Genomic DNA, 15125 nt, shown 5'->3' on the forward strand with positions numbered 1-15125 from the left:
TCATCATTCTTTGTTTTAAAAATAACCAGATTTTTAACCTCTATTGCATTAGTAATAGGCAGTTTAATCTAAAGTATACCTTTAAATATAATGCAGTTGTAAAGTTTGAAGTGATAATGTGTGGTTATAGGCTTTAATTTTTTATTGTTGATGTTTGCTTCAGCCCAGTTTGATACAAGTTAAAATAAATAATGTCTCAGTGATATATTAAAAATACATTAAAACTTTTGTTTTATATAATTGTATAGATTAGTTGTTTTAATGAGTGTCTACACACTTGAGAAATAATAAGCTGAAATGTTTTCAGTATATTTGGGGAAATAACATTTTGCGAGTATTATGTTTCCTCTACAATCTAAGGCCACAATAGTTCAAATGAATAGAAAGGTCAAGAAATTGAACAATTTGTGCAACCAAAAGCAAGAAAGACTTTCTCTGGTTTATCTTTTTTTTCATACTCAGATTGTAAATGTCAATTAGCTCAATCTTGTCTTACTGATAATGTCAGCTGTCAGTCTTTCAAGATACTCATGTGGAGTTTGTCAACAGCTCATAGAGATCACTTGAGTGATGAATGAAAGCATGAGGGCACAGAAACCTGTAAAAAATAAAAAAAGAAAAGTTGATTTCTGGAAAATTTGTCTCCCATGTGCCATTAAGACAAGGAAAGAAAAAATCAATATTTGTTTCAATTACATATCTATGTAAAGGAAATTCTGTTTTTAAACATTAATTTTTAATCTGTGTTTTTTAAAAATTTTATTACTGTCCAATTATTAGCAGTCATACTTTTTCTAAGAGTATCAATCAGTTTAAGAAACAACAGCTGCTACAAAAGCTGTCTTATGTAGCCGTTTGTGTGGAAGGATCACATCCTACTTTTATTTGTGACCTGATAGTTAATATAGTTTTGACAGAAAGTAGATACTCAGTTAAGTTAATGCTTGAGCGGATCACTTTGAACTTCCAATTCAAAACTGATCAGTGTAGTGCCCATGAATGTTACTTTAATGAATAACATAGATTATGATAGAAAAGCAGACCCTAACCAGGTGGTGAGGATTTAGAGCCTGGGAGAAACACGAGTATACGAGAGACTCATACGGGGGAACAAATAGGTAGTGTGGTTCCCTGTGGGGAAGGATATGTGGTTCACTGGTTCACCTGAAAGATATATAACTGAAATGGAGAAAAGGACACCACTCATAATTTCAATCCTTTGGGTATTGGCAGAAAGACTGTGAACTCCTTTTATCGTTAGGCCCTAAGATGGTTAGAGATGGCTGGAAAACGGATGTGGACTTGGATTCTGGCAAACAGGATAATTCCACAAAAGTTCCTTCAATAAATACCAGGAGAATATTTAACCCAGAATTTTATTAGTATAGAATTATTTTATAAGATATAATAGAGTTTGAAAATTCATAATGAAATAGTTGAAATTAAGATATGCCACTTCTATAGAAATAATGAAAATAGTTATGATAACACCTAAGGTATATTAAGTATTTGTAGAGTACCCATTATGTGAAGGCAGTGAAATAGATGCTATTTAGTTATGCTTTACGAATAGGAAAATGTGGCTTCAAAAGTATGTTAAACTGTTTGCCTAAATTCACCTGAATTTACTAAGTGGTATACCTGAATTACTAAGGAAAGCCATACTTCCAGGCCTAGCTTTCATTTCACTTGAGATTTAAAATAAATGCCTCCATGTCAGAAATTACTGTTCTGTTGATCTGGTTTGGGACTCAGTGCTATTTGTATGCTTTTTTTTTTTTAATCAAATTGTCTTGTCATTTCAATATGTGGTCAAATCTGAGAGCCATCAAAACTATGGAGAGCTTAGCTTTGCCTAACAATCATGCATTATTGATACAAAGAAAAGGTAATGATTGTGCAGTTATTCTGTATGCATTGTCCTTCTTTATGAATATCATATTTACCTCGCTGATCTTATCTACCCATTTGCTGGCCATTTTTTCCTGGAATATTTCTGCATATACAAATAGGTTGGCTAATAAAAGGAGCCTTATATTTTGCCTCAGAAAGTGTGTTTATGTTTTGATAATAGCGCTATTATAAAGGCTTTGCTATTATAAATTTTTAAAATAATTTTTAAATTACTATTTTATTTTCCTATTTTCTTTTCAGGTCTAGTAAATAGTCACTAAGATTTAGTTAGTTAGGTTTAACGAAATGAATCATTTGATTAATTTCATATACTCATGAGATTAAGAAAGCTGTAAAATTGCTGTAGATGTGATTATGGCTTCAGATTTCCCATATAGTCAGTACAATTACAAATGACAGGATTCTTATATACCTTGCTATATTTTTGCTAATATAATTTGTCTTCCCTCAATAATATGATTTATACTGCTTTTAAAAATTATTTTGCTATCTTCTTACAATATAAACCTCACATAAGAGATTATATAATAGGTGTGGTTCTAGACCACAATAATAAAGTAAATATTACAGTGAAATAGGTCACATAAATTTTAGATTTCCTACTGCATATAAAAGTTAGATGCATATTATCCTGGGGCCTATCACATGTGGAATAGTAGAATGCCTAAAAATGCAACGCATGACTTTAAAAATACTTTATTGCTAAGCAATACTAATGGTCACCTGAAATTTCAACGAGTCCTAGTTGTACCAATTACTGGTCATGCTTTGATGAGAATGTTCGCTGGATTATCAGAGTGGTATTTGCTGTAGGTTGGAGTTGATGTGACAATTTCTCCTAATTAGACGATAATGAATGTTGCTGCATGGATTGGCTCATGTTGTCACTAAAGATTTCCCTGGAGAATGTGATGCTGATTGATAGTATTTTATTCACAGAACTTTCAAAATTGGAATCAATCCCTTCAACCTGCCATGGCTTTATCAACTAAGCATATGTAATATTCTAAATCCTTGTCAATTCAACAGTGTTCATAACACCTTCACTAGGAGTGGAGTCTATTTCAAGAAATCACTTTAGTCACTCATCCATAAATCCAGCTGCTTATCTATTAACATTTTATCATGAGATGGCAGCAATTCAAATCACATATTCAGGCTGCACTTCTAGTTCTCCTGCTATTTCTATCATATCTGCAGTTACTTTCTCCATTGAAGTCTTGACGACTGCCAAGTCATCCATGAAGGCTTCAATCAGCCTCTTCCAAACTCTTATTGATGTGGATGTTTTTACCTGCTCCTAGGATTCATAGATATTCTTAATGATATCTAGAATGCTGAATGCTTTCCAGAAGGTTTTAAATTTACTTTTACTAGATTCGTCAAAGAAATCACTATATATGGCTGCTATAGCCTTACAAAATATATTCCTTAAGTAATATATTTTCAAAGTTGAAACTACTCCCTGGTGCAAGGGCTGAGAATTTCTATTATCAGACATGAACACAATATTAATCTTACTGTATATCTCCCTCATAACTCTTAGGAGAGCATGTGCATTATAAAAAAAAACAGTAATATTTTGAAATATTTTTTCCTAGGAGCAGAATTCAACTGTGGACTTAAAATATTCATTAAAGCATGTTGTATACATATGTGTTGTTATACAGGCTCTGTTATCTCATCCACACATAGGAAGAGTAGATTTACAATAGTTTTGTTCATGGTAGGATTTTTGGAGTGGTAAATTAGCATTGGCTAACTTTTTTTTTTAAGTCACTGGTTGCAGTAGCCTCAAATAAGAGCCTACCTATCCTTTGAAGTTTTGACAGAAGACATTTACTTCTTCCTTGTCATGAAAGTCCCAGATGGCATGTTCTTCTGGTATAAGGCCTTTATTCTGTAGTGAAAATCTGCTATTTAGTTTTAATACCCTCATTAACAATCTCAGCCATATTGCTGGTTAGCTTGCTGTAGCTTCTACATCAACATTTCACGTTGTATTTTCATGCTATGGAGATGACTTCTTTCCTTAAATTTCATGAACCAACTTTCGCTAATGTCTAGCTTTTATTCTGCAGCTTCTTCACTTCTCTCGGCCTTCATAGAGTTTACTAGTTAGGGCCTTATTCTGTATTAGTCTTGGATCTTAGGCAAGGAATATTGTGGGTGAGTTGATCTTTCGTCAGACCAGGAATAGTTTCTCTTTATCAACAGTAGCTTTCCCTACATCCCGTCTCCCCTCTCTTCCTTCCTTCTCTTGTCATCGATGTCAGCTGGCTGAGTACTTTTAATTTCCATCAAGAGTTTTTCTTTGGATTCATGACTTGAATAACTATGCAAGGCGCATGGGTTTTGTTCTGTGTTTGCTTTTGTCCCGCCTTCCTCATGAATTTAATCATCCTTAGCTGCTATTTAAAGTGACAGATGCATAACCCTTCTCTTACACACTTAGAGGCCATTGTAGGGTTACTATCCAGCCCAATTTCAATATTGTTGAGTCTGAGGAAACTGTATACTCATGGAGAGTGAGCAATTATGGAACAGCCAGTAAGTAGGTCAGTCAGAACTTACATATTTATTGGTTACGAGCACAGTGAATTACAATGGTAACATCAAACATTGCTTATCACAGATCACCAAAACAGATATCATTAAAAATAGCAAAGCTTGAAAGATTTTGTAGTTACTTTGCTCATGCATGGAATCTCCATATGCAGAATATGATTTGGAATAATTGACACCTATTAGATCTTTTTAAATACATGAGTGAATGTAGATATGCCTCTATATGTCTAAGACAACGTATTTTTTAAATTTGAAATAACATTTTTAATCTCATGCTAGTGAGGCACGCCACTAAAATTAAAAATTGAAAGATTATCACAAAGTAGGAAAATAGGCAATGTTTAAAAGCAATAATAAATAAAAAGATGCTCAACTTTACTCATCTAAAATAAATTTTCAAATAGTCATAAAATCTTTAAAAGTATAATTAAAATTATTCTTATCAGCTTGATGACAAGATTTAAAACAAAATTGGGCAAAAACACTGGAAGGGAAATTTTAAAGAGTTGTAATGTGTTGAGTCGCTTCCTGTTACTTTTGTAAAATCAAGCTGTTAAGTGATTTATCACAACGTGTTGAGTGCCTAATCCTAACATGGCTTCCCTCCTCCATAGGAAGTCTATTTTTTACAGAAAAATCTTAGTTAGAGTTTACCTGGTGAGTGGAGAGGTAACATTACCGGTAAATAGCAGATGCAGATTCTAAATTTTATGATTTGAAAGAATTTTTGTGACTGTCATAGCATACCTTTAATAAGCATATTAATAAAATTAGTGTTGTGACCTTGGATTTAATATGAAAATCATAGTTAATCATTTGGAAAATGTTATTTTGTTATTCAGTGGGAGTGTTTTTAATAGCATGTTTATAGAAAAGAGTAAGTATATAAGAATTAATGCAGTGTTTTTTATGTTGTCAGAAAGTTTATTGAAAAAGGACAATTGGCTATTACTATAAAAATGCTATGTTATACTCCATTATAATTCAGAAATGGAGTATTTCTAAGGGATGCTTAATACGTAGCATGAATCTTAGAACTAGAGTCACTTATAGAAAAGAGTAACGCTATTTATTTAAAATTTTATCTTTTTCATATACTTTTTCCAAATGAAAATAGAAAATAAGGGATTTCAGGTAAGTACTAAGGGAAACTAATGATGATATTTATGTTGTAATTAAACTTAAATCAAGCAGAGTATCAGCAGGTCCAAAGGTTTGGATATTTAAACACAGAACTCTTACTTTATTTTATTCTCCAGGATTCAGAATTTCCCATCAATATGCAACCAGACCCAAACCTGAATTTAAATAAAGAAGATCTTCATCCAGTGAAATTTAACTACAAGCTGAGTAACATTTTTAGACTTCATGAACTTCCAGTGAGCCGGTAGGATTCTTGATGTTTTATTAATGTTTTGGGGATTTTATTGACATGCCTAAATTGTAATGTTCTTATAGTTGCTCATGGTTGAAATAGTTTGCTGTTAGTCTCTTTCCAAATAACTACCCAGTCTGGAGAAATAATCTGCTGATAGCTGTGGCTTACAATTAATTGGTTTAGGCACTTGGTGGCAGCACACATTTAGGGCACTAGTGTGTGTTGCACTGTAGAGATTAGTGTTCTGGATTAAAATAATGCACAGATCATATTTAGATCCACTTCTGGGGTTATTTTAAAGGCAGGATCCCATCAACAATGAATTTGATTTATTTTACTAACCAACTTTATCAGTATACATTTTCATTAACCAATTTTCTCCATTGATTTATTTTTGTGTCACCATAATTTCATGAACCATAATCACATTTGTTTAAGAAAAAGTCCTAATATTACATGGTGTTTATTAGAATGAATTGTTTTTGAGAGTATATGTATTTACATTAATATAAAACTTACTTTACAGTTTTATAAAATTTATATTATTATTAATACTTTTGAGAGAAACATTTCTATAGGAAATCTGCATATATAAATCATTTAATTCATTAATATTTTGGTGAATGACAAGCTTATGTTGATAATCATGAATATGCCATTTTATTATAGCTTAGGTAAGTAATTTTTCTTATGTTTGGTCATGTAATAAAAGGGTATATAACTTGTTTCGAGAAATCTATAATACTTGAAAAAGTGTGTGACAAATATTCTGATTGCTCGTAATATACTATTATTGGCATGATATACTAATATGCTATGGTTTCAGAATTAGCTGCCTATAATAATTTTGACATATTTTATTTGTGTTAATTGTTTTTTAAATGTGCAAAATGTGTTCTGCTCTTAATGAAGATATTTTTTATTTACCACATTTCTAAATTAAATCTGTTTGATTTGGGGTGGTAGAAAGCATATTGCCTATGGGATATTACTTAAGAGCATAGCAGAAATGATCTTACTTGTGGGGTCCAAAATCAATAGCTTAATGACCTGAAAAGACCTATCAGGGCATAATAAAAATGACTTCAACCAGGTACAATTACATTAAACATCTGTTGATTGGAATTCCAAACAGTATTGAATAAACTATGCCAATAATGCATTGCTTACAATTTTTCATTCTAGATTTCTTTAATCTGAAATTAGAACTGTGAACATAGGCAATAGGATCTCCCTATTTTGTGACATTAATTTTATTTTCATTGTCAGCAATTTTGTTTCCATACATCTAACCATCTTTTTAAAAAATAATGTTACAATATTATGTGCAGCTTGCTTATAAAGGGGTTCAGGAAAAAATTCCTTTGACTCTGCCATTGTGGACCTTGGCCAGGAATTAGCCTGTGTTAGCTTACCTGGAGTGTTTTATAAAGAAATGGCAAGTATTAGTCAATTCAGCAGTAAAGTGAAGTTTAAGGGAAATGCTTCTGGAAAGAGTGAAGCAGTTATCTCTTGGTCAAAGGCAAAATCTGGATTTTAGCTGAGGTTATTTCCAAGCCTTGAAAAGGCAGCTGCTCTGATTACTACTGTGACCCAGGGAGTAATTTCTGGGCCATAATCTTCACTAGTTGGCTCATGAGGGAGAAAGAGTCTGTGTTCCAAGTTAGGAAACAGAAAAGTGAATCAGTAGAAAAGACAATAATCCCAAATCTTTCTGTGCCGCATGCCTGAGAAGAAGATCATGTTGTGACTTTGGGACAGCTCATTTATCTGTGTCTTGTTATGCCTGCATACTTCATTTCCAGTTTATCTCCTTATACCATTGTTCCATCTTTGCCATGTGTTTGTATCTCTCCCACCTGTGTTTTTTCTACTACATGTTTTCTGTATGTTCTCATTTTATACTACCAGTCTGTAGGTAACAATAATATCAAGTGCAACAAAATTTTCAGTGTCTGAGAATTTTACTATACTGTTATTATTTTTTTAAAATTGGGTTGATCATATACACACAAACACACACGAAGACTTTGTACTGTATATATATATATATATATATATATATATATACATATATCATCAGGAAGGAAAGACATTTTTTGAGTGATCATGTGTTTTTACTTATTTCTGGCTGATTCTCAACTGCCATAGCTAGAAAGTTATTCAGACACAGTGTATAGTTCACTCGCTTCATTAATACAGGAGCATTCCACTGACCTAGTAGATAACACACCCGTCGGGCGTTCACATCTTGCCTCACAGTGCCTGGGTCACAGTCTCAGCTCTAGGACCCTGCTTCCAATTCCAGGTTCTTCCTAACGTGCACTGTGAGAGGCTGCAGGTAGTGATTCAAGTGCCATCCTGTTGGGAGCTCCAGTTCCAGACACCTGGTTTCTTCTTGGTCTGATCCTGGCAGATACAAGCACGTCGGAAGTGAATCAGCTGCCAGAAGATCTGTCTCACTCAGAAAAACAGTAACAGTAATAATAACAATAAGAAAGAGAATATCACCTATAATGGTGGAAATAATATTTCATTAAGAAGATGTAAGTGCCAGTATTCACCTGCTATAATACACACCATCTTTGACTTTGTTATTTCTGTAAGGCAGTAAATTATGCATCTGTTTTCCCATCTGTCTCTCTCTTACATGAATTTCTCTCCACATTTACATATCTTGGATATCTTGGGAATCATAAATAGGGTTTGTATCAGATTGGATTAACTGAAGGCAAACCATAAAACACTGAGTAAATCATATATTATTTTAAAGGAAAATGCTGAGGGTATGATTTCTATTTTGACACTTGGGGATACAATTTTATCAGTAATATGACCTATGATTTAGACCCAAATCCCCTTTCTTTCCCTCTGATAAGTGAACTCTAAGATAATTGCTTTAAACTTAAACAGTAAAATAATTAAGTTTTAGTAAGTGTAGAATTAGCTAATTATGTTTGTTCTTTCTCAGAAAATAGCAGGATTTTTATCAAAGTATAATTTTACTATGTTTTTAAAGCAAGGTAATAATAAAACTAATGTGTATTAAGATCCAGATAATATTTTAAATTCTTAATGTCTTGCTAATTTGCATTTTTATGGCGTGAAATTTCCTAGGTCAAGGAAGCAGAGGATTTAGATAGAGGTTAGAGTGTTCAGGTCCTGATACAGGTGAATGTCTGCTGCCCTTACTAGATGGCTCTCATCAGCCTAGGAAGCATCCTGCAGTTACTTGCATTAATTAAAACCCAAAGGTTCCTGGAAAACTCATCACAAAATTGTTGCCATTTCCTGATAGTCGGCTAGTTTTCACTACATCAGTTGGCAAAGGGCTGGCTGAAGTAACAGCTCTTCCATGGGTCCATGGAATGACTGCCTGCCTTTCCTTTCCTCTGAAACTACTCATCACTGTCAGAAAGCACGCTGCACATCCACCACAGCTTGTCACCTCTCTGGTGTTCCTCATGTCTTAAGCTGCAGTTAATCCAATCAATACTCCCCCACCGCCCTCCAACACGCACACTCTGATTATTTAAGACAGGCCTGGTTTTCCTGCAGGTCCACACGTCATGCCGTCTCGCTACCTCTTCTCAAGTGGCCTCTTTCATCCTCACACTTTGAGTACCTCTTTGTGTTCTGGTCTTCTGTATGTTGGCATCTCGTCTGAGGTTGAACATGTAACAGGCTTTTCGAAATTATCACATTCAAAAAAGAACTTTTGTGTAACTGCAGCAAATGTAGTAATGTTGTCAACATCTTTGTTACAGAAAAGCACTGAGCTGTGAATTGAGTCAAAGTAAAAACCTGAGAATCATTTTGATTCTTTATTTTGTCACTTGCCAATCTCATCATTAAATTAACCCGAAAGTCTAATTAGTTCCTTCTCCAGAATATACTTACAATTTTTAATTCTCTTCTAAAATAACATTTTGGTATTATTTAATTTGTTTCAAAATCCTATTAATTCACCCTACCTTGCTTCACAGTATTTATGTATCTAATAGTAGCCAAACATGTATTTTTTAAAAGAAAATTAACATAGGCAGTGATTCTCAACAGCAGCATCCGATCCCCAGGTTTCCTTTGCCTGCACCTGCAGTGGCTGCGAGCAGGGTCCCAGGGCTAAGGCTGCAGCTCAGGGCAACAGTAGGCCAGGTCACAGGGCTCCAGTCTTGCTGGACTGCAGGGCTGGTGGCCGCATCCTGGGGCAACCTGTCTGGTCTCTTGAATAAAGGTAGAAGTTGGATTCTCAAAAAAACAAAAACAAAAACAAAACAAAACAACAACAACAAAAAACAAAGGCAGTGATTCTTTTAACATTTGCAATGGGCTTCTCTGCTCTCAAAGCCAGAATCAGAGGCACGTGTTGTGGTGTGGCGGGTTAAGTTGTTGCTATCTGCAATGGCAGTATCCCTTATAGGTGCCAATTCACTTCTGAGTACCCTACTTTTGATTCAGCTGCCTGGTAATGGCCCGAGAAAAGCAGCAAAAGATGGGCCAAATTTTTGGGCCCCTACCACATACTGCCAAAATGCTGGCTTGCTACTAACTTTTGAAAAGGGATTTGTGCACAAGTTTATTTGAATCAGTTTCATGAATAAATATATCATCCCATTAAAACATTAAGTTTTCACTTTTTCTTAAGTTGTCTTTAGTGACCTTGCATATATTTGTCTTCATATTTTAGGTAAGTATTTAACAGGTTGGGTTTGCGGAACAGCTGTCATCTTCGAGAAAGTGTTCTGCTGTTTTGATTTTTTAGGGGGAGGAGAGGAATTGCCAGATCGGTTTGCTGCTGAAACTATGGAAGGCTTTTTATTTGGTCGTAGATGGTGTGCAAAGCATATTCAATTTCAATGTTTGATAGACTCTGTGAGAGACCGACAGTTGCCCTTTTGGGGCCATAACCATCTTTCATTCTTTTTTAATTATCTAGATCCATAGTAATAACCACAGTGACCTACAAGAAGACATTGTTGGACATATTATAATTATATATAGCAATTATGTGTAGTGCCAACAATGCATAAAAATCTCACCTATTAAATAGCATTGATAAAAAAATGAAACTATGCTGTCTCCATTATGCTGACATAATTTTAGTTTTTAAAAATCAAGACATTTTGTTTTTCTGTGAAACCTTTTCTGGAACATATTATTATGATGGGTAGATTTATTTCCATAGAATATCAAGCCATTAATAATATTTCAGTAAATGTAGAAAACATCTCTCATTCTATCTTCTTCCATTGGTACATAATGTTGTTTTCTGTTGCCTAATGTGTGATAGAAAGGGAAATGGAAGTTTAAAGGAAAGGTTAATCTTTTTAATACAAAAGGTTGGGAAAGATGACTTAGAATGTATCAACATACTTTTTGTTCTGTTTATTTAGCATTTCAAGTCATATCATATGTATATACATAAGAGTACATAAAAAGTGAAAAATTGGAATTAAAACACAGTTTATTTTGGTGCAAAGACTTGAAATCCACAAAAAAGTAATTTTTTTCTTAAGTCACATTTTCTATTTCCTTTTAGAGGACAATTTATATACTTGGATTTTTTGTATAAATAATTAGAGATAATGAGACTTGGTGTAGTATAATAAGTAATTCTAGCAATATTTGCCATTACTTACTGGGTTGCTGCACTTAATCTTACCAGGACATTGTCTTTTCTCATATTTAAGTCAATGAATCTAAGATGATCTCCCATAAAACTTTTTTCCTTGCATCTTATAATTGTATTGAGAATGTGTTGTAAATATAATTTCTCTTGCTGATAGGCATAAATCTTCAAACAACTTTGGCAATTTCTTATATGGCTATGGCTAGAATGATGTTGTCATGTTAGTTTCATGTCATTAATTTTTTCCATATTAATAGTGCTTTTATAATCTAATAGAAAGTAATAAAACTTTTTATTAGAGTTATCCACCCAACTTTCATAGCAGTATTTATGCTCTGAATTCAATTTTAATTTAAAACTACTGACATTATCCTAAGGCAATAACCATTAATTCAGAGTGCCTCATAAAACAGGACATTCTAACTTGCACATCTGTGAGCATCTCAAATTTAGCAGGTCTCAAAGCCAATTCTATTTTACCTCTATCCTCTTCCTTTCCACCTGCATTTTTCTCATTTTAGGGTAATTATAATCAATATAGTTACCTATGATGACATTTGAATCTTTAAATTTTTCCCTTACCAATCACTTATCATATATAATTACTCATTTAACCCTGTATATTCTGTTAAAATGAATCATTCAGCATTGGCTTTGGCCAAGTCTGTCATCTATCTTGAGCTCTTCCAATTGATTCCTTTTTCTCTCTCTGCTTAGAGCCACTCTTCTCATTGACATTTATTCTCTTTACTCCCATCATAGTAGTATTTCTGGAGTAAAGATGTGATATCTTAGTTTCTGCTTTGCAATCTGTTGATCTGTACTCACTATTTTTGATTCAGTGAAATATTTAGCATTTTCATGTAGTGTGTCATGTTTCTTTGACTAGACTTCACTTTCTCTCCTCTTTCCATTGGTAAACACTAAAGCAGCTGCAGAGCTTCTTCTGTTCTCTTGGTACCAGATATGTAGCTTGTAGCATACATATATGGGAATATGGAACAGAACCTACTGGACCTCAGTGATTGAGTGATTGCATGTCCATATATCCTATCCCCAAATGCAATGCTGGAGGGCCTGGATCATATCTGATTATCACAAATAACCTGCAAGATAGGGGGTGCTTAGAATATGTTGAAGGAATGAATGAATTAGTTGAGTGAAAATATTGTGTGAAATCATAGTTGTTTATTTTTTCCTTCACAGGCAGAAACAAATTATTTGAAGGGACATAAACTTTGCGGCAGTGGCTCACTGCTTGCATGTACAAAGAGGAACTATGTGATAGAATCTAGTTGCTTATATAAATCTGAGTTTATACACATAACCCAGGTAAGGGCCATGAATGGTGGTAGAACTGATCTAGGTTTTCCTGAGATTTTCAACTAGAGGGACCTTCCTCTCTGTGGATAGGTTATTTGGAAAAGAAAAACAGAGTATGGGACTGAGCTGCTTTAAGAATGCTGGGGCTAGCGAGTCCTGTAGGGGATTGAATCTGTTTGCAGACAAGGAGCTAAAGTGGTTTTGAGGATTCCGTCCTTACTCCTTCAGTCCTGACTCTGAGCGTAGACAGGGAGATGGGGCACTGGATTCTTTCCAGCATCTTCTTGCTGACATGGGGCATTGACGTGGAGCAGGATAAGACTACTCTTGACTAGTCTGATTGAAGAACAATCTTGTGATGTTTTTGCATGGTTGTTGGAGCAATAGCCATCACTCATTCCTGTAAGAACTTCTGAAATGTTTTAATTAAATATGGGAGGAATAGAAGCACTTTAAGTATAAAAAGAGATAATATATACATTACCCATGGTAGAAAAGATGATCAAAATGAGGCAGGTCTATTTTAGAAACAGATTTCATACCATGTTTTTTAGAAGCTGCTCCTTTCTTTTACCACACCTGACTGTGTGAAAGCGACAGTTTTTACCCAAGAAGAGGCTGAGTCCACCTCTAAGTCTACCTCTAGTCCACCTCTAAGTCTACCTCTAAGTCCACCTCTAGTCCACCTCTAAATCCACCTCTAAGTCCACCTCTAGTCCACCTCTAGTCCACCTCTAAGTCCACCTCTAGTCCACCTCTAAGTCCACCTCTAAGTCTACCTCTAGTCTACCTCTAAGTCTACCTCTAGTCCACCTCTAAGTCTACCTCTAGTCCACCTCTAAGTCTACCTCTAGTCCACCTCTAAGTCTACCTCTAGTCCACCTCTAAGTCTACCTCTAAGTCCACCTCTAGTCCACCTCTAAATCCACCTCTAAGTCCACCTCTAGTCCACCTCTAGTCCACCTCTAAGTCCACCTCTAGTCCACCTCTAGTCCACCTCTAGTCCCTGGTGGTTTGGAAACACCAGTGCCACCAAGGCATTCACCTGATCTTGAAGATTAGATTAAGTTGCTGCCTTCGTTCATGCTTTGTCTTCTTTGAAGGTGAAGAATAAGTCTGATTATATTTTACACTGACTGTTGAAATTGCAGTGTGATCACTCCTGTTCGAATTCCTGCCAGAATACCCAGTGCCATTAGCAATGGGCTGAGTTCAAAAATTCTTCTTGCCATGGTGAGATGAAGGGCTAAAAAAATAAAGGTTAGTCCAGAGTATAGCACACAATGGTGAATAGGAAAGCAAGAATTGTGGCGACAGATGTATGCCTACTTGCAGTAGAGAAAGAACATCCGCTTTGTTTCATGTGTACTTGGAGGCAAGGACCTGTGGGCTGTGGTTGGTCTGTCCTGCTCCTAGTTCTGGACTCCTTCACTCCCTTGCTTTGCTCATGGAAACTCCAGCTGCTGTTCAGGAGTAGGGGCTATAACTGCTCTGCCTTCTTCAAGCTCAACAGGGATGATGTAGAGCTCTGCGATCCAGACCTGGTTCCAGCAGGAGGTGGTCTCTCAAGAGCTCACTGAAACTGTTTACATTTGAGGTTTCACGTGCAGGCCATCTAGAATTCTGTTGCTTTAAGTCTGGAGGAGACTGATCTAACAAGTAGATTTAATACATGGGGTACAAAACAGAGGACAGCTCATTATTAGAGGACCTAGGAAAGACACTGTCCCAGCCAAGGAGGATGTTTTCCCACTGAAAGAAGATAGAAAGCAACAAGAAGTGTGTAGTCATGGTCAGGTAGGTGTTAAGGCCTGACCAGATATATGTGAGACCCTGTCCTGTCTGTTCACATGCACTACAGGCAAAGGCAACATAAGGGATTGTGAATCTCCGTGAAGAATACAGTCTGCTGGCTCCCATTCCCTTGCTGGCCAGGGAGAGCTGGCCTGAAAAAGAAATTAGAATAGAATCGGTAGCATTTCTAAAATGAACCTTCCACTCCTGCCTTCAAAGTTACTGACCCTAAGTAACCCCCTTGATGCTTGTGGTTACTCTGGAAGCCGAGCAGAGTCAAGGCTGTTTTCATCTTGTAGTCCACAGTGTCTGGAATTCTGACCTGGGAGCCCTTCAACCTCAGGCAGTCCCGTTTACTCAGCTCCTGGCAGTGCCGACAGGACTCTGCAGAGGCTGATTTCTGTCACAGCAGCTGTTTGGTCAGATTGCAGGCTTCCTATGTGGAAAACAGGTGCTATTTGAGGGGTACCCTGGCCTCACTGGTTCTCTCTGATGGTAGACTGTTGTGTAAAGCAGCTC

At 35.6% G+C, this 15125-nt stretch overlaps 1 protein-coding gene across 3 annotated transcripts in view; it reads left to right on the forward strand.

The window, feature by feature from the left end:
- The window catches only part of SPAG16 (sperm associated antigen 16), an 886848-nt gene that overhangs the window by 121779 nt on the left and 749944 nt on the right, over positions 1–15125 (forward strand). For all 3 annotated transcript variants that reach the window (XM_058664972.1, XM_058664970.1, XM_058664971.1), the window contains exon 10: positions 5742–5869. In XM_058664972.1, the coding sequence (XP_058520955.1) occupies positions 5742–5869 (128 nt within the window). The remainder of the gene's footprint in view (positions 1–5741; positions 5870–15125) is intronic.

Source organism: Ochotona princeps, chromosome 5 (assembly GCF_030435755.1).
Source record: "Ochotona princeps isolate mOchPri1 chromosome 5, mOchPri1.hap1, whole genome shotgun sequence".
Lineage (NCBI taxonomy): Eukaryota > Metazoa > Chordata > Mammalia > Lagomorpha > Ochotonidae > Ochotona > Ochotona princeps.